General features: G+C 38.6%; 1 protein-coding gene across 1 annotated transcript in view; it reads right to left on the bottom strand.

Moving 5' to 3' along the window:
* wwc1 (WW and C2 domain containing 1) overlaps nt 1-26,379 on the bottom strand; it is a 75,958-nt gene that overhangs the window by 10,572 nt on the left and 39,007 nt on the right. Inside the window, exons 9-19 of the mRNA XM_023261247.3 lie at nt 26,035-26,280; nt 22,520-22,609; nt 17,702-18,378; nt 14,203-14,320; nt 12,085-12,255; nt 10,767-10,959; nt 9,051-9,194; nt 7,849-7,898; nt 6,066-6,255; nt 3,811-3,981; nt 2,443-2,535 (exon numbers count right to left, since the gene is read on the bottom strand). Of these exons, the coding sequence (XP_023117015.1) occupies nt 2,443-2,535; nt 3,811-3,981; nt 6,066-6,255; nt 7,849-7,898; nt 9,051-9,194; nt 10,767-10,959; nt 12,085-12,255; nt 14,203-14,320; nt 17,702-18,378; nt 22,520-22,609; nt 26,035-26,280 (2,143 nt within the window). The remainder of the gene's footprint in view (nt 1-2,442; nt 2,536-3,810; nt 3,982-6,065; nt 6,256-7,848; nt 7,899-9,050; nt 9,195-10,766; nt 10,960-12,084; nt 12,256-14,202; nt 14,321-17,701; nt 18,379-22,519; nt 22,610-26,034; nt 26,281-26,379) is intronic.

Raw genomic sequence — 26,379 nt, 5'->3', positions numbered from 1 at the left:
ACAGGTCGAGTTAATACTGAAAGACTACATTCATTACAAGGAACGTCTAGAGCAGTAGTCAAACATCTGGCCCACGGGCCGAAACCGGCCCTCCAAAGGGTCCAATCCGGCCCGACTTTGTAAAGTGTAAAAATTACAGAGAAGACGTTAACTACAAATTGTCAATTTGTAAATTATTAATTTAAAATAATTTCTAGACTATGACAAGTTGTTTTGATCAGAAAGTAAAAATATTAGATTGCTCACTGTTCTTTTTCCATTTTGTGACTCATTTTTGTTGGTTTGTGTCTCATTTTTAAAAAATATTTTGTCTTGTTTTTGTTGGTTTTTTTGGTCTTTTTTGTCTCATTTTTGTCGTTTATCGCTTGTTTTTTGTTGTTTTGTTTCTCATTTTTGTCATTTTGTGTTTCCTTTTTGTCTCGCTTGTGCTTTTTGACTTATGTAATTTTGTGTTTTATTTAATTTGTTGTTTTGTGTGTCATTTTTGTTGTTTTGTGTTTTTTGTCTTGCTTGTGTTGTCTATTTTTGTTTTTTTGTTTCTTGCTTTTGCAACTTTTTGTCTCGTTTTTGTCAATTTTTTTTATTGCTTTGTGACTTTTTTGTCTAATATTTTGTTTTTTTGTTTTGTTTGCCGATTGTCTCATTTTATGCCTTATTTTTGTAATATTTTGCCTTGCTTTTTTTTTTTGTCTGACTTTTGTTGTTTTGATCATAAAGTAAAATACTGTATTGTTCAGTTCCAGATTCCTGAGACTAAAAGTTTTGTGCCTTTATACACACTCTGTGATCTCTAAGTTGTAATGTGTAAATGATAAACTGAGGCATAATGTTGCGGAAATTGAATTTATTTTTCTCCAGAAATTTCAGGTTGTTCATAATGTTCTGTAAAAAGATAATTAAGAAAGTATGCTCAGATTTTCAAAACATACTTTTTTGCACGAAAGTAAAGGGAAATATTTGGAGTTTATAGGTTATTATGCTCTGATTTTACTTTTACTTGACATCAAATTGGGCTGAATGTGGAACCTGAACTAGAATGAGTTTGACACCTCAGGTCCACAGTCTACCTGAAAGACTGGGTGGAAGGCTGATCAACCTAAAGGGTTTTGTTTATCCACTCTCACACGTAAAAGGAGAACAGAGTATGTGGCGGGATGTTACAGATTCCAGTTTTTAGTTATATTCTTAAAAATCTGCAGCATTATCAATCAGTAATTGGTTTATTGATGACACAAAACAAGAACAGTCAACATTTATCCTGCACTGATGTTACTGTTTTTGGGCACTGGATTTAAGAACACTGTCCTACTCCAACCTACTTTGTCTTAAACAAATAAACTCTGGTCAGAGGTCATTAACACCACAGAAGTCTTTGTCATGGTACCCATTGCTAGCTAAACACACACAATGCCTACTGCCTGTAGTCTGAGTAATAGTGCTGTTTCAACTGTTTTTATTATTTCAAATTGACAGATTTTTAGGTTTTATATACAGAATATATCCCCTTTGCCCCCAACAAGTTAAAATATTAAAATATCTGTCAGAAAAGTTACAATTAATTACTTCAGCCCTGCAGAGCTGTTATTATATGGCCTGACTTCAGGGCAACAAATTAAAAATGCAAAAAGTAAGACGTGTGGCAGAAGTCTCCTGCAAATAATAGCCTGATCGGTATTCCTTTCCAACTCCTGACAGCTAAAATAAAGTGAGTGCTGCAGTTTGATCCTGTTACGTTTAAACACAAAGCAGAGAACTGAAAGCTGCTGCTGAAAAATCTGGTCTGAAAAGAGCTAAAAAGTCACCTGAGAGCTCAGCGCAGCACCTTTTGAAAATACTGTGTGAATTTCATGCTGCCACCGAGCCCCAGCCGGCCTCTAAATTAATAGAAGCTGGCAAACGTCAGAGAGGCATTAAACATTCAGACGGTTATTAAATATTAAGAGTCACTTCAGTGGGAGTTGTTGGGAGGCTTTAAGGCTCAGAAAAATGCAAATAGGCTCTCCTGTTCGGTCCTCCAGGGGAACAGAGACGACGGTTAATGTGGTCGGTAAAGCCGAAGGTTTGTTATTAAACTGTCCAGAAGCAGGAGGAAGACGGAAGAGTTACAAAAGATAAAGGAGGGAGAGGAACACTGAGACACACTGCTGAGGTCCAACTCAAAGACTGGAGCCACAAATTTCACTATTTAAGCTTCTGTTTCTCATTTCAAACATAAAAATGCTCACAGTAAAACAGCTTAAAGACAAACTAATGATAAAATAAATCATACAAATGATAGCAGTCACACTTTTATAGCTGATTTGCATCATTTTACACGTTTCTGACTTGTTATTTTGTCAGATTTTACTACTAACTGTGCATTATTGAACTTTATATGTTTTTTTCCTATTACAGTGAAGCATAAGATCGACTTTGACAGAAGAAAGCAGATTTGGTTTTTACCTTCTTCATGCGCATGCTGCGTCTCTCTGAGGCGTTTCGGACAAACGGTGATTTCTTGGACAGAGTGGAGCTGTCACTATCACTGCGGTTAATCTGGAAACAGCACAGAGTTATACATTTATCAAGCATCTGAACCCAAAAAAATCACCAAAATGACACCATTTATCAGAGCAAGACAATGTAAAAAGAGAAAGAATCCCTGGATTTCCAACTTTCTGATGGTCCTTGAAGAAATCATGAGAGGAAACTTAACCAAATCTTAACTTCAAATTGTGATATTTCACGAAAATCCTTTTGTTCTTCTTCAGAGCATACTGAAAATCAAAAATTCAGAGTTTTGGCTGAACTGCAGGCAGTGTTTCCAAAAAGCAGAAAGGAGACGTCAAGCGAGAAAAACAGGAAAATAAAACATATTGGATCAATAAAATAAATGCAGCATGACTCAAAAACAGTGAAGAGAGGAGCAAGTTGTTGAAAGATACATTTAGTATGGTGAAAATGTAAAAGATAAATATATACACTACCATTCAAAAGTTTGGGGTCACCCAGACAATTCCATGTTTTCCATGAAAACTCCCACTTTTATCCATGTACTAACATAACTGCACAAGGGTTTTCTAATCATCAGTCTTTCAACACCATTAGCTAACACAATGTAGCATTAGAACACAGGAGTGATGGTTGCTGGAAATGTTCCTCTGTACCCCTATGGAGATATTCCATTAAAAATCAGCTGTTTCCAGCTACAATAGTCATTTACCACATTAACAATGTCTACACTGGATTTATGATTAATTCAACATTATCTTCATTGAAAAAAACTGATTTTCTTTAAAAAATAAGGACATTTCTAAGTGACCCCAAACATTTGAATGGCAGTGTACATGAATTAAAGTTGTTCTACATTAATTAAATTTGCTCAAAAATGAGTTAAAGTTGCTCTATATTAGTTAAACTTGCCCTAAATGAGTTAAAGTTGGTCTATGTTTGCTATAATTGCTCTATTTTAGCTAAAGTTACTCTACATTAGTTAAAATCACGCTCTATTAGTTAAAGTTGCTCAAAAATGAGTTAAAGTTGCTCTACATTAGTTAAAGTTCCTGTGTATTAGTTAAAGTTTCTCTAAATGAGTTAAAGTTGACTTACACTACTGTTCAAAAGTTTCAAAAGTTAAATACTCTCAGAAATCTATATCTGTTTCTAGTCCTGGTTGTGCTGTTTCCATGGAAGTTCAGGACTTTATATTGCAGTGAAAAAGGATCCCACAGTGAGGAAAAACACGACTACCAGGAACTTCTTGTATTTCAGAGGGTTAAGTGAAGATTTACACGAGGACAGACAGAGTTAAAGTTGTGTTTTTTCTGTTACCCTGCAGATGTACTGGCTCTGAGGTCCAGGTGAGAAGGTCTTAGAGCGGATGATGGTGTTGCCCCTCATGAAGGGGTTCTGCTGGTGGACGTCCGGGCGCCGCTCTTTGGGCCGAACCACCGAGCAGCGATGGGACGATGACAAGCTGTCTATGCTCGTCTCCTTGTTCACCTGGACGAAGGCAACGTAACAGTGAGATGACGTAAGCAAACAAGGAGCCTTAAGAGTTCATCAGCTGGGTGTTTTGGGGTAATTACAGTTAGTAACAGATCAGTATCGGCACCAACTATAGTCTGAGCCTTGTTTATATCCTTTATCTCGTATGCATCAAAAAGAGTTCAGTACAAGTTGTGACAGGATGCTTTGGCATTAAGTGTCACAGAAGTCTTTGTCATGGTGGCTATAGTATTAAAGAGTAAGAAGAAGTTATCAAGCATTTTCATTGGATTGATTAAAATAACTTCAATGGACTTGAGGTGTGTATTATCATATTGGGACTTGGTATCTGTAGACACTAAATATTAAATTATTTGAAACATCAGGATTATTTTTTGGGGTTAAAAATGCTAAATCAGGTCAACTTGAACCCCTTTCAGAAACCTGGACATCAACTGAAGTCCTATCAAGCAATAAAAATAAAATAATAGCACATCAAAAGGTGAGGGTGGTTTAACCGTTTAAAGGGCACTCATTGAAATACCCTAGAGTGTTACTGGAAGACATAAGACTTTTTTATTTTTGTGACATTTTTCAAAGCTCAATGAAGTTACCATATACGGTTCCTTGCCCGTTAAAATAAAATAAAATAAAATTCCAAGAAATGTATATGTCATCACTTAGCACAACTACTCAACCATAAAATGTGTAAGTTTCGTCAACTAACTATGGTTAGTTTTGACGTTTCGACCACAAATATGCAAGAGGACCGAGCTGCAAGTCTGTCCTTTTCCATATTCCATATTTAATGTATGCAGAAGTTACCAAATATGATCACTTGCCCGATGAAGGGCTACAGACATCTAATAGAGATGGAAACCTTGAAAAACCTTCTTAACCAATAATCAGCAGCATTATCAATCAATATGTGATATATCAATGACACAAATTGAGTGTAAGGGATGTTGTTTTCTACATACGACACCAGAGACTAAAGCAGATCAACTAGTTATACCACTAAGTTATAAAAGATTGATCCTGGTTTGTCTTAAACACATGAGCTCTGGCTGGATGTCATTATCAACCACAGAAGTCTTTGTTATGGTGGCCGTTGCTAGCTAAACCTTATTAACATGTACATCTTGTGTTATTCTTAGGCAAAGAAATAGGGATGTGCCAACCAAGGCTCTGTTACACTTGTTACTAAATTTAAAATCGTGTTTTAGTTGACACCAGTTTGTTTTAAACTCCTGAGTTCTGATCGGAGGTCATTATCAACCACAGAAGTCATTGTCATGGTGCCCCTTTAGTAGGTAAACCCCTGCAATGCTCTCTGCTTGTTAACATGAACTGTAGTCTTAGTGATGCCTCCTCTGGTTTCTACAGCATTAAGCAGTAAGAGGCTCCACCTGGTGGAACAACCAGATACTACAGCTGATCTATAATACATTTACTGACATGCATGTCCTTCATCCTCTCAATCCTTGATTTGATATATTTATAATTGGTTAATTTATGTGATGGAAATTACTGAAAAAGAATGTTTGAGTAACTGTGCATGCCTGTCTGACTTTGCTAGCATAAACAGTGAAGAAACATTAGCTTTTACTGCTTCGTTGCACAACAGAGATGAATTCTTTCACCTTTGAGAGAATGTTCAAGGTTGAGAAAGAGACTGTGCTCTGTATAAAAAACTCTACTCAGCTCATTCCTTTGACTTTGTGTGCATTAGTTAAACTTATATAAAAACAAGCTTTTTGACTTCACGCATTATTTCACAGAAATTACCATCATGCTTATTAACGGCAAGTAATCAACTGACCGTTAAATGTGAGCATCCCTAATTTCTGAACTAAGTTTCAGCAAGAAATGCTTGATTTAACTGCATTAAAAGGCCATTTAACACCATTATGTTGGAAGAGAATGAGTATTTTAGACATATTTGACTTCTTAGGCACTGCAAACACAATGAATGACCTATGAAGGCATTGAAATTAATCTCTGTGTATGTTTTCTCACAGATGTTTCCCTTTGTGATGGTTAAATCCAGGTAAAAAAAAATATTAACACACCTTCAGTTGCTGAAAGACAGAAGTTACCTTCTCTGTGACGAGTGCTGCTGGAGGAGGAGGTTTGGTCACCTTCTCTTCCTCTTCCTCCTCCTCTTCCTCCGCTTCCCATTGGCTGCTGTCAGGATAAAACTCGTCCTCTTCCTCCAGAGGCCCCACCCCCTCCACGCCGTTTCCTTCTTCGTCATCAAATATATCCGCTTCCAGAGGGTCGCCATGCCTGAATATCAACAGTGGAGATCAGTTTTATTCCTTATCCACACCAGTATCGGCCTTATTGAGCAACCAGAACTGTGCTTTTTAAACACATGATAAAGATAATAAAGCAAGAATAATGTACAGCAAAGTCCTGTAGAAATAAATATTCACATACATAAACATCAAAAAGGAGTAGGAAGAAGTATTCTTTTGGTATGAACCTACACTTTCCTTATAATCAAATATAACTAAAATGATATCTCAGTGTTAAATGTTTCATTTAGATCAAAGCTTGGCTTCATTTTTCAATTTTTAAGAAAAGTTTAGACGTCTCCATCTTAGTTTTGCGTGTTAGCATGCTAACAAATTAGCTCGTTGAACCCAAGGCACAGCTGAGGATGGAGTTCTCAGTAGTTTTTCAGGAATTTGCTTGTAAAGTTTTGGCCTCAGGATGGCGCTAGATGAAGTCAGAGGATCATAAGAATTATTGCAGGAGATCATGAATATTTTTGTGAAATTTCTTTGCGAAACCTCGGTGTCATTATTGACTCAGACCTGAATTTTAACAACCGTTTGAAAGCAGTTATTGTCATCAGGTTAGATTATTGTGATGGTGTCTTTACAGGTCTTAACAAGAAATCAATCCAGCAGCTGCAGCTGATCCGGAACACTGCACTACATTAAATCGGTCCTCAAATCACTGCACTGGCTTCCTGTTAGTCAAAGAATAGAGTTCAAAACCTGACTCCTGGTCTACAAAGCACTGAATGTTCTCGGACCAGAATCCATCCTGGACTTATTATCTCCATATGAAGCATCCAGAGCCCTCAGGTCATCAGGAACAGGTTTACTGTGTTCCCAGAACCAGAACCAAGACTAGTGAAGCAGTTTTCAGCTATTCTGTTCCTCACCCTTTGAACAAACTTCCTGAACACCTGAATTCTGCTCAAACTGTTGGCTCTTTTAAATCAGGCCTGAAAATCAGATCGTTTACTACAGCTTTCTCTTAGATGCCCAATCTGGTTTCTTGACTTTGAATGCAATTTTATGATCTTAATGTCTACTTTTATGTTTTATTTCTATGATCTGAATGTATGTCCACCTTGAAATCATTTTTCTGAATGTATTTCTTTGCCATTGTAAAGCACCTTGAATTGCTTTGTGTATGAAATGTACTCTACATATCTGACAGTTGGTGAGACTTTTCAGACTGAACAACCAGATGTTAACATGTGAAACAAGCTGCTCTTTAAGCAAAACTAAAATCTACATTAAACTGATGCAGCTCTAAGAGTTATTAGCAGCTTAGAATCTGTAAATATGTGAAATAAAAGTTTGCAAGAGCTGCTATTGTTTTGTAATTATGAAAACTATCTCCCAACACCCCATTTTACTCATTACAATCATGTGAAAGTATTTTTTTAAAGAAAATTGTGTATTAAATGTTCTACATTTTCAAAGACAAGATAAACAAATACAGTAATTTATATGTACAAACATAAAGTTTTAAGTCTCTTTTTTGCTAAAAGACATGAAAAATGGTGGCGTTATTAAGTAATATTAAGACAGAGCAGATAAATGAGTGAAAAAATGAAAACTGTTTAAGCGAACTCACCACTCATCGTCTATTGGAGCTCCGACTCTGTCGCTGTTGGAAACACGAGTCTGAAACAAAAAACACAAACATCAGGACCAAACAGTGAATCTTAGCAGCATCTTTTTATTATGGAAGTGTTTTTGATAGAAGTTTGGTGCCACTATTACTTGCAAAATGTGTTTTTTTGCTCGTTTCACTGACTAATTTGACAAATGATGCAACACTAAAGATGCTTGAGCAATTTAAGTTCTGCTGGTTTGACTATTTTATGGAAGAGGAGCCTAAAAACCAATAAGAAAATATTATCAATACATTTTTTTTCTGAATCATTGTCAAACAAATTTTCTTGTGATGTTTTCGTTAAACTCCCGTTTTCTTTTGTTTATCTAATTTTGTCTTTCTTGCACCTAAAACTCTGCTGCCCTCATTAGCAAACACTTTGTTACCAGCTAGTGATAGCAAAATGTTCACTTACTAAAATCCTACAGCTGAAAGTAAGACAAAATTAGAAAATGTACCACATTTAATCCAATTTTATGATTGAAAGTCACTTAATTCTGCTTAATAACGTTGTAGTTTGACATTACAAACAAATTAAACAACATTTTTGCTAATTTAAGAAGCTATAATGCTTATGAGGACATTATTTTTATATAAAAAAAAATACTTTTTCAAAGGCAGTGTTTTTATTCTACTCATCCCAAACAGCTGGGAGAAATTTAAAATGCACTGAAATTTCACCTTCAGGTGTTATGAGATTAAAATAACTTATATATTCTGATTTTGATGAAGGTTTTGCAGCTGACAGATGTAAATTAGTGGGTAATTATTGCTAGAAAAGATGATTTTGTGCATTTTTTCAATAACTACTTCATTCTTTTTGTATGGAACAGACTCTCCTAGAATCAAATAATTTCAAAAGTTCACAAAAATGTGTAAAATTTGCACAATAGTATTTTTGAAAGGCCAGTAACTCATGTTTCTGTGTCACTAAAAGCATGTGCAAAAGGTGCAGTTTATCACTCAGAAATAAGCAGAACAAAGCAAATATTTGCACAAACAAATAAAATACAGATAATTAGAAACTGCAGTTTGGATAAACGAGGTCCTGTGTGACTGTGTGTCTTTGTAAAACACTGCTGAGCTGCACTAAATGTTTAGTTTCTAATTGTGGAGGTCAGAAAGTGTCCACTAGGTGTCAGTGTCTCCTCCTTCAGTACCCGATCAGAACCGCTTGACGCTCTGCTGCCGTCTTTGTCCTTGTTGCTGATCTCGGGCATGTAGACGCGACTCAGCAGGTTGTACCACTTGGAGCGTCGGTCCTCCGAACAGCTGACGTCAGCCAGACTGATCTGAGCTCCGGCCTGGAGGGAGGAAGAGGAGGGACGATGTTGAAGAAGAGACGTTTCTAACGCTGTAGCTTTAAACATCTGAACGTTTGTGTTACAAATACATAATTTCTCCCCTCAGGAATGAATGGGAATCAATTTAATGTGGCTTTTATGATGACAATTCATAGAAAAAAATGATTTATTTCATGTGAAATTGAAAAGATTTCTACAAAGGAAAGTATAAAATATAAAATAAGTGACAGCATAAATATTCAGCCTCTTTAAGTCAGTATTTAATGGATGCATCTTTAGCTGCAGATACAGCATTAAACCTGTGTTGGTCTGAATTAACCTGCTTTTATTTTACCCTCAAGCTTTGCAAGCCTTCCAGGACTGGCTGCTGAGAAACATCATGATGCTGCCACCACCATGCTTCACGTCATGATGCTGCCACCACCATGCTTCACATCATGATGCTGCCACCACCATGCTTCACGTCATGATGCTGCCACCACCATGCTTCACATCATGATGCTGCCACCACCATGCTTCACGTTATGATGCTGCCACCACTATGCTTCATATCATGATGCTGCCACCACCATGCTTCACATCATGATGCTGCCACCACCGTGCTTCACGTCATGATGCTGCCACCACTATGCTTCATATCATGATGCTGCCACCACCATGCTTCACATCATGATGCTGCCACCACCACCATGCTTCATATCATGATGCCGCCACCACCATGCTTCACGTCTTGATGCTGCCAGCACTATGCTTCATATCATGATGCTGCCACCACCATGCTTCATATCATGATGCTGCCACCACCGCCATGCTTCACATCATGATGCTGCCACCACCATGCTTCACGTCATGATGCTGCCACCACTATGCTTCATATCATGATGCTGCCACCACCATGCTTCACATCATGATGCTGCCACCACCATGCTTCATATCATGATGCTGCCACCACCGTGCTTCACATCATGATGCCGCCACCACCATGCTTCACATCATGATGCTGCCACCACCATGCTTTCCAGCGGGGATGGAGGGATTGTGATAATGTTTCAGCCAAACTTTGCATCTAGTCTGGTAGCTGAAAAGCTCCATTTTTGATCTCCTCAGACCAAAAAACCTTCATCCAGTTGACTTCAGAGTCTCCACATGTCTTCTGGTGAACTCTAGTCCAGATTTAATTTGAGCTTTTCGCAACAGTCTTTCTCTACTCTATCATAAAGCTTTGACTGGTGAAGAACAGGCAACAGTCATATCAACAGTCTCTCTCATCTCAGCTGCTAAAGCTTTAGAGGAGTCATGGGTGTCTTAGTGGCCTCCCTCATTAGCCTCTTTCTCGTTTGGTCACTCAGTTTTTGAGGACAACCTGCTCTAGTCAGATTTACTCATGCTCCTTACTGCTCCTATTTCTTACTTCTCGTGCCAACTGATTGCACCTCAGTTGAGTTGTGTTAATCACTTTAAAGGTGATGAATATTTATGCTATCACTTATTTTTACCCTGAAACCATGTTTCTAAATAGTTCTGTTTGCAGTGAACTCTTGTAACGAGACATGACCTAAAACAGACACTAACCAGACAGTCCTCATGTCCGGACTTGCTGGTGTTGCAGACGTCAACCCTCAGGGTTTTCTGCCGCAGTGCACTGTGGGAGATCTGTATGCCGAACACCTCGTTGAACTCCACGACGTCCTGAGGCAGCGAGCTGCGAGTTCGGAAGAGGCAGCGAGTCGCCTCCACGCAGGGCAGCACCACCATGCGAACATACCTGCAGCAAACAGGAAGTTCAATCACATGGTGCTGTTCATGGTTTGCTTTGCTTTTTAGGAGGAGGTGATGAACACAAAAGAACTCTCTGTACATCTATTTAACATAGGAGAGGGACAAGCGCATCTAAAAGTTTCAATCTGACTTTAGCAAACTGTACAACTTGGAAAAACACATTTATTAGCTCAATGTTTGAGTGTTGGACCTTTTTTCAAGACTATATGCCTGATGTCTAGAACTAAATGCTTCAGTGTTTTAGACCTTCAGACTCTTCAGGATCTTGTTTTTAGTGCAAAACTCACCAGATTCAGTGTTCCGTCCTGTTTAGGCATCGCTCACTAGAAAATTTGTCTTTCCTAGTTGCAAAATTCATCAGGAACTGTTTGACTAAATGTTGTCCAACAGCAACATCACATGCACAGGTACGATGTTTGAAGATGTTAAAGAGTTTGAGAAAGTTCTACGAAGATTATCCCATAAAAAATCAATCACTGTCTGCCTCTTAACCTCCTCAGAATCAGTTAATTTTTTATGTACAATAACTTTAGTATATTAATTGTGGAATGACCCCCAACCTTTATTACACTGTCATATTTTAGTCATAATTTATATTCTAATTATTTTATCTAACAGAAAATCTTCACTAAAAAGCAGATTTTAGCGTATTTCTCCGATTATCTAACCATCTATGGTGAGGCGTTTTCTCGTTGTTAGTTGTGTTGGATTAGTGTCTTTGCCTTTGTAATATGACTTTATTTAATCTCTGAAGGTTAAATTAACAAATGAGTGAAAATATTCTGTGCATTTTAATTCTTATTGTGAACTAACCATGTTAACTCTTTTTTGAAAAGTGCTGTAGAACACTTGAAATTATGGTTGACACAAAAACTCAAATGTTCATGCTTTTAAGTTGAATAAAATAAGCATAAAGTTTAGAATTCATTCCTCAGAGTGTTGTCTATTGGTTGTTATGTCCAGTTACTAGTTCAGCTTTTCAAGAAAGTAGGTGAGGCTGCTCGTCATGAGCAGTAAACATATCAGGTTGCAGGCGACAAACACTCGTGAGGAAAAACCAAACTAGCTCTCAGTTCTGTCGCATTTTGTACATTTAAACAAGGGTTCGTACATTTTGTGGTCGGTGGGCAGGCAGAGGGCGCTGCAGTTGGACAGCTGCATGACGTAGACGGTGAATCTCTGGTCTCTGGACTCGTAACGGAAGCCGAGTTGCACCTGAGAGCAGCCCGAAGCCAACCTCTCCTCGTAGGAGCCCAGCAGGAGGTCGGCAGGGAGGCCCGGCCTGCAGGAAACAACCCGACAACACGACTCAAACATCAGCAGGACTCAGGTTATATCAGACTGTAAATGAAGATTTTCCAGACAGAAGTGTTGCTGAACTATCTCAGTTCATTTACTTATTTGGGACCCAAAACTAAGTTCTGTAAAATATCTTAGCTATATTTTTAATATTTCAAATGTTTAAAACGTGGGATTTATGATAATGTCACTCTTAAAAACAAAGAGTCTTATCTGGGAGGACATTTTCAGAGTTCACTATCTCAAGAAATAAAACTCCTACATTCATGAAATTTAGGGAAAACACAGATAAAATAGTTTCCAAGCGACTGAATGGCTTCAGCAGAGGCCAAATGTGTAATTATTGGCCCTTTAAAATGGAAAAAAATGCAATTTTTCCAGTTTTCTGTTAATTTTACATGTCGAAATAAAAAACCACTGAAACCTTGTTTGCCACACATCAAAGTCTGATGTTCGAGCCTCAAAAGTTGGTGAAATGTCGACCAAAGACTGTATTTTAGTAGAAATATGGATCCATCCATATATATACTCTTACAGGAACTTTCTGGGGCCCCAGTGCAACCCTTGTTTGACAGCCTTGCACTTTATTTACATTGTCAAGGGCCAGCAATTATTCATTATTGTCATTTCGGACAATTTTGAAGTTTTGGTCAATTTGGAAAAGTTTGAAGTCATTAAAAAAAATTGAGTCATTCTTGGCAGAAAATCTATAGCACTAGAACATTTTGAGTCATTTTAGTCAAGTTTCAAGTCAAAATAGTGAAAAAAAAAATAATGGAGCCTTGTCCTGCTACACTTGTCACAGATCAGATTCTACTGATGTTAGAGCCTCAACAGTTGGAGAAATGTCGACCAAAGTCTGTATTTTCATAGAAATATGGATAAATCCATACATATACACTTAGAGGAACTTTCTGTGGCCCCAATTCCAGCTTTGTTTGAAAACTTTGTACTTTTTTCCATTTTCAAGGACCAGGAATTGTTCATTATTAGAATTTTAGACAATTTTGATTTCTTTTGAACAAGTTTGAAGTTATATTGGACAAGTTTGTGTAATTTTGCCAAAGTTGTAAGTCATTAAAAGAAAAAAGTGAGTCAGAATAGAGAAAAAAAAATGGAACCTTGTCTTGCTATACTTGTCACAAATCATATTCTACTGATGTTAGAGCCTCAAAAGTTGATGAAATGTCACCCAAAGACTGTATTTTTAGTCAGAAATATGGACATATTCATATATATACAGGTACAGTAACTTTCGGGGGCCTTATGCAACCCTTGTTTGAAAATTGTGCACTGTTTTCCTTTTCAAGGGCAGTAATTTAAAATTTGGCCTCTGCTGGAGCCATTCAAACATTTGGATGAGCTAGAAATAATTCTGTTTGTGTTCTCACCAAGTTTCAAGGCTGCTGGAGTTTTATTTCTGGAGATACTGAGAAAATAGTTTGCAAAGTAAGGTGATTTTTCAGAATAAAAGTAAAATTTCTCAGGGTTGGAAGCACGAAACTCTACAAATTCTGCCAAAATGTTTTTTCAGAACTTAGTTTTGAGTCCCAAATAACAAATATGGAAACTCAGAACAGAATCTGAGCAATATATTTCCTGAAATACGGAATGACCCAATAGTGACGGCAGATACAACATTTCTGCTTAATTTCATTCTTATTTTAACCTCAAGAATATTAAGTTGTTGGATGGATCTTCCAGATTCTAACAGTCATTGTATTTTAACAAAAAAAGAGAATTATATTTGACATTTACTGCATATTTCAAGCACGCAGACTATTCTGAAGTTTAAAAAGGTGATAGTAGGACATTGTTATGTGCAGTGAGCTCCTAAAACTGTGTAAAGATGTGAATAAATATGTAAAAATGTGCAAGGTTTGTACTTTACAGTCCTTTATACTCGTTTATTAGACTAAACCCTTCGTACCTGCGCTCCGACGGTTCGTACACTCCGCTATCGCCAGCCACCGATTCGTCCGACACCGCCGAGGTCACGCCCATCTTCTTTGGCCCCGCCCCCGTCCCTCGCAGCTGAGGAGTCGAGTCTGAAAACACAAAACCTCAAAATTCAATTTGTCTGTTAAATTACTAAGGATAAATCTGGTCATAGTGTACATTATTCTGATTGTATTTATTCATGAATACTGTATCCAAAGACTAATATCTTCATGTTGTCTCCCAAAGAGCTCAAATGTTGTTCAAAAACCATTAAAAACACGTTAATGAGACAGGACTGATGATACGAAAACTCACTCAAGCACCAAATGTAGATTAATCCACCAATAAAAATAGTCTCCTGCATGTTCGTTTGAGTTGTTTTAAGGATCACTGAACCTTTTTTTTTTAAACAATGTCTTTGGTAGAAACTAATGAGCTTGAAGCTGAAAGAAAAGTACCGGCTAAAGAAGTCTGAAGGTATTGACTAAAATGTCGACTTCTGTGTGGACTTTTCCAAGCATAGCATCAGTCTTATCCTTTAATAAGCTAAAAACAGCACAGCATAAATAGAAAATAATCCAACCTGAGAAAATCCTTTATTTTGTGTAGTAGAACCTGAGAACTAGAGCTGTAGCTTAACGATAAACGGATAAATTATTATAACAGGCAGTTTTTAAGCTGAGAAAATAGCAAAAAGGTGTCAGAAAACAAGGAAAAAGTGTCAGAGAATGGTAAAATGGGTCAGAAAATAGCAAATTATTGTCAGAAAACAGCCAAAATAGCCAGAAGATAGTGAGAAAACGCCTCAGAAAATATCAAAAAATGCCTGAAAACTGTTAAAAAAAAAAAAGTATCAGAAAATTTCAAAGAATGCCAGAAAATAGTGAGAAAGTGTCAAAAAATAGCAATTAAGTGTCAGGACACCGTGAGAAAGTGTTTAAAAAATAGTGAAAATGGGCCACAAAATAGTCATAATGTTTCAGTGCATAGTGAAAGTGTCAGAAATTAGTGAAAATGGGTGAAAAATAGTAAAAATTAGTGAGAAAATAGCAATAATGGTGTGAAAATAGCAAAAAAATGTCAGAAAATAAGGAGAACATGTCCAAAAATGGTAAAATGAGTCAGATAACAGCAAATTAGTGTCAGAAAAGATCCAAAATTGCCAGAAAATAGGGAGAAAAAGTGTCATAAAATAGCTATAAAGTGTCAGAACACAGGGAAAAAGTCTTAGAAAATAGTGAAAATGGGCTAGAAAATAGTAAAAATTCTTCAGTGCATCGTGAAAGTGTCAGAAATGAGTAAAAACAGGTGGGAAAACAGTGAACACTGGTGAGGAAATAGCGACAATGGGTGAGAAAATAGCAAAAAAGTGTCAGAAAATAAGGAAAAAATATCATAAAATGGTAAAATGGGTCACAAAAAAAACAAATTAGTGTCAAAAAAGAGCCAAAATTACCAGAAAATAGTGGAAAAAAGCATCAGAAAATAGCAAAGAATGCTAGAAATTATTGAAAAAGTGTCTGAAAGTAGTGAAAACATCTCCGAAAATATCAAAAATGTTTTGGAAAATAGCACGCAAGTGTCAGAAAATCATGACAAGTGTCAGAAAATAGTTAAAACGTGTTAAAAATAGTGAAGAAGTGACAGTAAATAGAGCAAAAGTGCTAGAAAATTTAATAACTGTCAGAAAACAGCAAAAAAGCATCAGAAAATAGTGAGAAAGTGTTGAAAAACAGCAATAAAGTGTCCGAAAATAGTGAAAATGTCTGAAAATAGAAAAACAGTGTCAGAAAACAGTGCAAAAGTGCTAGAAAATTGCATAACTGTCAGAAAAGGTACTAGATACTATGAGATTAAATGAGATTAGGCTAAAAATTCTGTCAAAAAGTCGCAAGTGTGGCTGCATTTTTGTTGAAAACATTGAGCGTAAACTTTGCAAATGATTTAAATTGCTGCTAGTAGATAGTAGCTTTTTGTGTTTCTGGGCATCAACTGGTTCAAGAGGAGGTAAGAAACCGGACACCACATCCACCTTTCACCTGAGGCCTGGAGTCACGTTCAAGAGCGGCGGAATAAAACTCTCTAAAATTCACTTTTAACGTGTTGTTGGAGGAGATTCGGTTCACTACGACATAAAATGGAAATAAAATCCTGGAACAGGAGGAGGCTTCGGCTCCATAAATCATCCAGAAACATCATTCAAACGTGGCTCCGTCACACCGGGGCGACCCGGCGGCTGCAACCCGACACCGGCTAACCATCGCCGCCATTGGGTTTCACACACGGCGTTGGGTTTCAAACGCACAGCGGGCGACTGGGAGGATTTCCTGCTTTCCAATAAAGCTGGAGTGTTTTCTGTGACGTGGAGTGTAACAGAGACGAACACCTGAATCATTCTACACAAACTTTTACCGCATAAGAGGCTCTTTTATTCTATTATTTATTCACTAAAAGATCCTGCATTCTAGTTTTTAAGATGAGTTTTCTTCTCTCGTATTTCACTGTATTCTCTCCTACTGTTCAACAAAACAGCAGCAAAAACTTTTTAAAAAAGAGCTGCAAGTGACAGAAATCCTCTACTAATTATGTTCTCAATTAGTCAAGAAAATGTGACAGAAAATAGTGCAAACAGAGAATAGTTTTTTAAAAAGTGGTAAAAAAAATTGTGAAAAAACATGTCAATAATAGTCAAAAAGTGTCCAAAAATACTAAAAGTGTCAGAAAAGTGTGAAAATGTGTCAAATAGCAAAAACATATCAGAACATAGAGAAGTGTCAGAAAATAATATAAATGTGCCATAAAATAGTAAAAAAAAAAAAAAAAGGGTCCGAAAATTGTGAAAACGTGCTAGAAAATGTCAAGAAAGCATCAGAAAATAATGAGAATGTGTCAGAAGACAATTAAAAAATGTCCCAGAATCCAAGGAGACTTCAAACAATCCAAAATAGTGAACACGTCAGAAAATAGTGAGATAATGTCCAAAAATAGCAATAGAGTGTCAGAAAATATTGAAAACATGTCAGCAAATAGTAAATCAGGGCCAGAAAATAGTGCAGAAGTGCTAGAAAACTGCGCAACATAATAAAAAATTGGGAAAAGTGTTTTTAAAAAAAGCAAAAAAATGTCAGATAAATTTAGTTTTAGTAATAAACAAATTCCTGCATAAAAAGTGTAAGTGAGATATTAAAATGTGCACTAAAGTGCTGCTGCATTTATCTCTGCAAGGATCGAACTTTTTATGTGCAGCAGTGCAACACGTTAAGGTGAAGAACGTGAAACACGTGTCCATTGATTTGTTTAACAATCATCCATGGCTTAAATGTTTGGTTGACCCATAGAAACACAAAAATCTGCAGGTTGAAATGAAATTTTCTTTAAGCCTGATCCTCCTCTAGTCTGCTCTTCTATTGTTCAGTTCCTGTGAAAATCAGTAGATGTACGGCATGAACACTGTGGCTGAATAAACGGTATAAAAGTTTCGTATTTACCTTTGACCTCCTCTCCCAGCGTGGTGTTCTGCTTCTCCTCCAGCCCTCCAGAACCTCCATGCTCCTCTTGCTGCTGCTCCTCAGAGTCCAAGCCCAGCTCCAGCTCTGCTAACCGGCTGTGGAGCTCCAGATCCAGGCCCAACCCGCCAGGCCCCGTCTGGCTCGCGAAAGCCTCTCCGGACAAGAAGGTAGTGTCCGTGACAAGCGGCGAACACGGCGGAGACAGCGAGGAGAGTGACGACCGCGGAGATAAAGAGCTCATGGAGCGAGGGGTTTCTGACAGTCTGAGGGCCTGGATCCTGGAAGACCCCGACTCCACCCCGACATTACCTCCTGGACCTCCTCCAGCAGAACTTCCTGCATCTCCTCCTACAACTCCTGCTTTGCCCTCGAGCCTCCCAGAGTCCCTTCCCCCACAGCCCGTCACCACCTCGTGTTCATGGATGGTGGTAATGGAGCTGGAGGGCCGGTAGCCTCCCTGGCCGCCCTCCTGCAGGAGGCTGTCCAGCTTGTTCTGGAAGTCCGGGTCAGCCAGCTCGGGCTGCTCCAGGTAGATGTCTGTGAAGCTGAGGGAGGAGGTGGATCCCAGGCTGGAGGTGGTGGCCAGAGATCCACGGCTGGACGTCAGGGAGCCTCGACTGCTGCCGGACGAACAGGACAAGGTGCTGGCCGAGAGGCTGGAGGGGAGATGGACACAAAAACACAAGGAGTTACCATCTTAATAGGACATGTATGTTCAACCCCTAAGTACCGCCCCTGTAGAACCTCTTTGAGGGGTGAAAAAAGTACCAACTAGGAACTGCTGAGTGGCCCTGAAAACAATGGTTCAACTAAGTTTGGACAAGACAACAAGCGCCATGTCCTTGTCCAGTAGCAGTCTCCTTCTCTCCAACATTAACAACGTAAAATTCACCAGACAGGCTAAAATAATAAACAACTACTGATCTATTTCCTGCCTGCCCATAGAAGTGGAGCTACATCCAATAACTACTATTTGTTGGATCCTACGCCCCAACGGAAATAGAAAGACAGAAAGGGCCATTCTGGTAAAAGTTCTTACCATCTTGTGCCTGTTCCGAGTTCCTTCAATGGAAACCCACCGACAAACACATTAACAGTTCATCTTCAGATATGTACTGGTCTGAAACTGATGTTACCAATTCCAGGACCAATCTCCAGGTCAACTGTCTGACTGGTTGGTTGATACCCTCTAATCCAACCAAATTCTTATCAGCAGAAATCAACTGGACTTCCCTGGCAGGTTCAAGAACCTGGACTTCTCTTGTAGGCTCTTGAACTTGTAGATTCTTTAACCTACAAGTTCAAGAACCTACAAGAGAAGTCCAGTGGATTTCGATTGAAGTTCCTACGATCACCATGCCCTGGATAACTGAGAATCTACACAGACATATTATTGGTCGTACAATCACCAGTGTTACTTTCATAGTTTTCCAGGATTAAACCATCATTTTTGGAGGCTGACGAACACACTACCTGCAAATACACCTGTGTTTTGACACAGTGGGCAGACATAGCACAGGATATCTGGACATCTGTGGCGTACGAATCAAAGCGCCTCCAAAGTCCAGCAGCGACTACTTAAGGTTAAAACCATTTAATATGCTGCAAATACTAACTTTTTATGCCAATTTATTATTCATTTAGGCAAATAAAGCTAACAGCTTTGTCCTTACAGTTCATACACAAAAAAAATGTGCTGATTTTTTTGCCCTCACAACTAATTGATTGATTGAGGAGTCTGTAAAATTTCAGTCCATGCAGATTTTCTTTGTTTGAATACAGGCCTACAGTGTTATTTAAGCTGTGTACTAATCGCTGAACTAATCACTAAATGAGCCTTCAGATGTACTTTTTTGAAAGTTTCCTTTACGAAGCTTCGCTGCAAGTTTTCAAACATAATTTGTAGCTGGTTTGTTCTGCTGCTCTTCTGTTAGCTGCTGGGCGTAAAATCATATTTAAAAACAGATTGTTATCAAAGGAATATTTCATTAAGACACAGAGGAGGTTTGGGAGGAGAGCAGCTGATGTGTTTACGATAGAGTTAAAGAAAAATGGTGTGGAGAGCTGGAAGCATCCCTGCAGGCATCTTCTCTCTTCCATATTTCTTCTCTACTTATTTATCTGCATTTCTGTCCCAATGACTTGAGATATCAGTGTAATAAAAGGACTATAAAACGCAAAATTCATCAGTACATCCTCTGTGATTCTGTCCAATACTTCAGTTTTTATCTAAAAGTGATAATAAGGTTATTACAATCAAGCATAAAATGGATATTTGTCGCCTCTTGTTGGCTGCTAGAATCATTATTGCGAAAATATCCATAAAAATCACAACACAACAAAGAGAATATCTACTGAATCCACTGCAGTTTAAGTCAGATTGGCCAGCTTCAAGTCAAACTGACCTGACCTGAAATAAACACTAAATATTGGATCACTTTCATTAAAAAAGTTGAGTCACTTCCTTCTTCTCTCCTTTCTTTTTTATCACCTCAGCCCTCCTGCAGCTGCCTCCTCATGTACTTTCCAACTCTGAATGAGCAGCGGTGAACTAATTAAACCGGGAAGACTCGTTAGTGCCGACATAAAGGAGTTCCTGTCCTGCAGGGAGACGTTTGATGTCCGTCGGCCCAGAGACGAACCAACCCTGAGAACTTAAACTAACCTCAGAGGCCCAGAGTTCATGTCAGTCCTTCAGATCATCACTGCTGGACTCTAAAAACCAGGACTGGGAAATATTAGACGAGACGTGTGCGGCCCTTACAGCAGCCTTGCATCATTTATTAAACCGTAATTGCTGAGGATGTTGGAAAATGAATGCTGGGTTGGGCTGGAAAATTAGATTTGCACAGAGAGATGGTGAGTGAAATCAAAAAAAGCAGAAGTGAACATGAGTAGCTTTCATCCCTGGCAAATTTTCAGTCATTAAAGGTTAAATATTTCAGCCTTCCCCCTTAGCTTTGAAGCTCTTCAAGTCCAAGAGATGTGATGGTCAACAACTTTCTAGGAAATCTATTAGAAATGATAAATGTCTGTATAAAGATATGCAAAATGTCCAAGTACAGCTCATTAATTAAACATTTAACACATGAATCTGGTTTCTCAGAGCTCATTAGCCTCTATCTAGTCTCTATATTTGGATATAATAGAGTCAAACATCGGATACAGTGACTTATTTAACAGCTCAGTAAAAAAGAACTCTTCAAAACTTCACCTATCCAAACATAAACATATTTTGTACCCTTTTTTTATGATTAGTTTTCAAAATTATGCCCAATTTTCTGCTCGTGGTTTTGATTTATACCCAATTTCTGCGTATTTTTCGATAGTAAACACACCTTTTCTTGGTATTATATGGTATTCTATAACAACTTGGTCAAGGCCAGTGGGTCATGACCTGATCTGTTGGCTGCTACACTCCAGTGACTCAACTCAACTGAGCAATAAACCAATTGTACTGTGCCCACCTGGACCCATGCACCACAACCCTCCTGTACACTCATTAGGGCCCGAGCACTGACAGTGCGTAGGACCCTATTCGCCCAAAATAATCATATTTTTGAGGCCTAAACATGCTCCAAAACTCATGAAAATTCACAAATGCATCAAAACTAGCAAAAATTCGATATTTTATGGGATCTGCACGTTTGTGGCAAAATGGCTCCATATCACCCCCCCCAAAAAAAAAAATATGTAGGCATATAGGCATATGTAGGACGTGAGGGCGCACAAAAAAGCCACTTACATCCATATCCAAAACCCAACAGGAAGTCCACCACTTTAACTATGAGATTTTTAGTTATTTTTGCTCATTTTCAGTGGTTAACTCCTCACTGGGGGTAATGCCAAAAGACCTCAAATTTGGCCAGTATATCTGACAGGCCTCAGTGATGAAAACTTATCATAAATCAGCCGCCAAAGTCAAAGGGTGTGGCCATGGCGACCCCCTGAACATTGATGCTTCGCTATGAAACAGGAAGTGCTGTCTAACTACCTTGTACATGCCCCAATCTGCCTCAAACTTTACATGTTTGATCATAGTCCTGCCCTGATGACATCCAGATGCCTATATCCATTGACAGTCATAGCGCCACCTGCTGGCGCGGTGAAGTTCGATGCTGCACCATGACAACTAAAGTCTTTATAACTCAGCTGCACATGATCCAAACTTCATATTCTGGACAAGAGTCCAGGTCTGCAGACATGGACATTCCAAAAGTGAGTCATAGTCATGGCGCCAACTACTGGTAACAGGAAGTTGTAGTCATTATGTTTGCATATACCACTGCAAGAAAGTTTGTGATATAATCCTTGACAATGGTCAGCTAAGTCTCAATTCCTTGAAATTTTTGTCACACCCCGACGTACGCCATGTCCCGACACGTGTGTGTGTGAGGACCTGTTCAACGCTGCTTGCAGCTTTAATTAGGATCCGAGCACTGAATGGTGTGAAGACCCTATTGAAACCCTTGGGTTTATTATTATTGGTTGCTATTTTCACATTGCACCATTTTCTACTTCAGAATATAATATTTATTGCACTCTGTACTGTTATAATACTCTATTTTTATTGGAAATAACACTAATTTGCATTTTATTGTAAATATTATCCCTTCTTTTCACACTTCTGTAAATACCAGCATTTAAGGCACCTTATGTTGTTTCTTCGACTGGCATAATTTGCACGTCAATTTGCATGCTCTTTTGTTTTTGTACATTGTCTCTATATCTTGTATGTAACGTGTGAGCTAGGATACCTCTATCTATCCACTAAGAGCAGGAACAAGACGAACGAACCTTTTGAGTTGAGTGTGCAGCGACGTGGCCAGTCGAACCATCTCCTCCAGCTCTCTGACCAGCTTGTTCCTCTTGCAGTGAAGTCGCAGCCTGAAAGCACAAAAAGTCGATTTATTTCCCACAAAAGAAAAGACAAACCAAAACCTGATGGCGACATCCGGACTTAACACATTCACATTGAAGGAAAATCAAAGGAAGACACCAAACATAATTGTCTGCCAACTCCGCAGGTTCAGTTAACAGCTCTAACAGCAGCCATGTGTTTGTTAGGAGGACACGAGTCCATAAACAGCTGTTAATATGATCCACTGTTTGAGTGGAAACAGGCCGAAGAGGGGAAGACTTTGATCGGGTTACAGACTGCTGCAGGGGACTGTGGTTCCTGTCTATTATATAACAGTAATAATAATATTAGTATGCGTGCCAAAAATATGTCAAAGTAGCTAAAACTGTTCCAAAAGCTCGAGGCAAACATGGTATACAGCAGCGCAGACAGAAAAACAATCGATGTAATCTTTGCAAACATTTGATTTAATTAATTAGATCAATCAGATGAAGCCATTTAAATGAATCAGTGTCACTATGGTGAAAACGTTAGCTAGCATGACGGCTGAAGAGTGAAGCAGGGGAAGTTGCAATGTCTTACTTGAATTATATTGTGGTATTTACTTGTTTAATAAAGGAAAACTTATTTCATTGCTACATTCAGTTCCTGTTACAACAGAAACACAAAGGAACTTTGTAACACACACACTTCAACATTTGTCCATTTATTATTGCAATACTGAACCATGTTAAAGCACATTGTAGATTTTCCTGCAATCATGGAAGTTTTTAGGCATTAAAGTGATAAAAGATTCTTTCAAAAATGATGCCAAGAATTGCTTGAATTTATGAGTTTACTTCATAATAAGTGCAAGAAACGGAAAAAAAACTTCCTAAAATTAGCATTTTGCAACCGACTCTTCTCTGCACACTATACAGTTACTCAGCAGGTATTTTGTGCAGCTTTCAAGGATTTGCCTCCCAGACTGACTCTGCGGTGGTTAAATCAGGACTCTTCAGGCTTCAGATCATCTTTAAGACTCTGGATAATCATTTCTGCTTCTTGACCTGCTGCAGAATTAATTTCAGACGCCTCTTCTGTGGTGTCGCATAAAAAAAATCCACCTTGAGCTCAGTCTAACTGTGTCCGGTATCAGCTTCAGAATGTGACATTTTCAGACGGCGAATGTACAGAATGTGTTGGTGCATGTGTGTGTCATGACCAGTGCGGTATTTGTGAACAGTGTGGGTGTATTTGGCAGCGTAGGTTGGACTACAAGAGGCTCTTTTTGCGAGCGAGCTCTGCAGGATCTCGGGTTACAGGAAGAGGAGATGAGACACAAAGAGAGCCTGAGCTCAGGTAGAGTCTGACCTGAACGCCGAACAACGAGAGTCCTGTTAGAGACGAGGGGGAGAGGAAAAGATGCAGCAGGATCCCGGCGGTCATGGTTTTCAGGAAAGTGATATAAAACCAGAACATGGAGGTATAAAATGCTAAAATAATTAAAATGTGGGAATAAGGAAGCAGAGCAGAGGAGAGTGAAACTGTCAGGTTCACCTCTGATTCTGAATAATCATCGGGAAGTGTTGACGGCTGTAAAGGTCGGACGTATCATCGGGAAAATAACGACTGCCAACACCTGTTCTAACATCTTTCTCAGTCCACCTTTAAACTACAACAACAGAGGGGTTCTGGTCCAGGGTTAACAACCAACTGACCAAACTAGATGCTTCTATTAGCCAGTTCTTGTCCAGTAAGGAAAAGAAAGAGGCCATATAGTGTCAGCTTTGGACTAGATAGGTCTAAAAGCAAGATTTTGTTCAAGAAAATCATGTAAAATACCTCAAACTACAAACTTTTATGCCAACTACTTCACCCAAAACTTTGTTAAGAGCCGCTGATAGAGATTTTCTGCTATTTTAGACTGTAATTTAAAAGTGAACGAAAGCCGACAAACTGAACTTCAGCTCCCGTTGATCAAAACCTTGATTACATTAATTATTGATGAGTCTCATTAATCTGACCTCTTACAGACTTTGTCTTCATCACAGTAAAGTTTTATTTTTATGGACATTTCAGTGACAATGTTTGGCTTTGTGATACAACTCACCTGAAAATGATGTCCATGTGAGCTGGTAATCTAACTACTAGTATACCAACAGTTAAATAATGGTATGACTTACTGTTAGATCCTGATCCATCCTGTCTCCATGCAGGAGATCATTTCGATTTATAATTAATTAATGAAGTTACTGCTGCCTATTTTGTGCATAAATGCAAGAGATGCTCATAACCTGCTACTGTCCAATGTTGCAGGTGTTTAATAAACTCAGAGGAAAAACTCCTAAACAGCTGGAAGCAACAAACTGTACTGTGACTCTGTGTGATACAGGGGAAAGTACACAACTGGATACCAGCATGGATTAATCCTGTTTCCATGTCGGGGATAATTTATTTTAAAAAAAAAGAAGAAGAAATGCCTTCTACAAACAACTGGAAGCAACAAACTAAACTGTCACTGTGTCTGATGTGAAGCAAAGTCCAGAGAGTGACTTGATCCTGACCTGAAATAATCCTGTCTCCATGTCAGGGATAATTTATAATAATTACTGCTGCAGGTATTTAATAAACTCAGAGGAAAGACTCCTAAACAACTGGAAGCAACCAACTAAACTGTGAATCTGTATGATGTGAGTAAAAGTACCCAGTGTGACTTGATGTTTGAGACTAATCCTGTTTCTATGCCAGAGATAATTTCTAATTACAACAAACAATAAATTTATCATAACATTTTTTTTTTGTTTTGGGGGCGCTAATGTGGATGCTGCTTCCGTCTAATAAACTCAGAGGAAACAGTCCTACAAACAGCTAAAAGCAACAAGTCCTCCTGTCAGTTCATACAGACTAATCCTTCAAGTTGAGGATAATTTATAAAAGTAAGTAATTAATAAAGTTAGCGGCGTTGTCCTTGTAAGCTCTCTAGCTTTAAGGAAATTTTTAGAGAAAAATCTCCTACACACAACTGGAAGCAACAAACTGAACTGTGACTGTCTGATGTGAAAAAAACTAATCCTCCAATTACTTAATGATTTTATTGTAGATTAGAAATTCAGAGGAAACAGTCTCTGTGGAGTTTTTGGGTGAATATTGGTGTTGAAATGCGGAAAAACTTCCCATAATCACTTCACAAACTCAAAGTCCATCTGTTAACATGACCTAATCCGACATAGTACGACTGCCGTTAGAACTACACGGGAAAATGACCAGACACGAATCCAACATGCTCAGTTGCTGCCAGATTAAGGTAAAGAAGTGCACATCTGAAAGTTGTTTTTATGATAAAGTAAGGCCTGTACAAACATCTGAAACTAACGAGGAAATGTGCAGTTTTGTTCTTGCAGGCTGATTCCTGTAAACCACAGTTGATTCTAGTATTTCCTGTTTAGTAAATGTCCTTCCCGGCCCTCACCTCTCCGTCAGAGCTTTACTCTGGTTGTCTCTGGCGGCCTGCAGGTCTCTCTCCAGGCGTTTCTTCTCCGACTCCAGCTTCTCGGCGTCGTTGGGCTCCAGGCGTTGGCGAGGCCGGACGTACTGCAGCTCCTTCAGCAGCTCCTCCTTCTCGTTGATGAGGATGAGGCGGTCTCGCTCCGGGTCCAGCAGCCCCGGCCACGCCTCGCTGTCCAGTTTGGCGATCTGGACCTCGATGGTGGCGATTCTGGGGCGAGAAAAAGGCCAGAAATGAGCAGCTTGGACTACATTTAGACAAACATTTTCATCTTTTCTGCACATAAAAGTTCCACTTGGTGCCACTTTA

The sequence above is a fragment of the Amphiprion ocellaris genome, chromosome 14 (assembly GCF_022539595.1).
Source record: "Amphiprion ocellaris isolate individual 3 ecotype Okinawa chromosome 14, ASM2253959v1, whole genome shotgun sequence".
Lineage (NCBI taxonomy): Eukaryota > Metazoa > Chordata > Actinopteri > Pomacentridae > Amphiprion > Amphiprion ocellaris.
The sequence above is the reverse complement of the archived record's forward strand: the minus strand, read 5'-3'. Positions and strand labels throughout refer to the sequence as shown.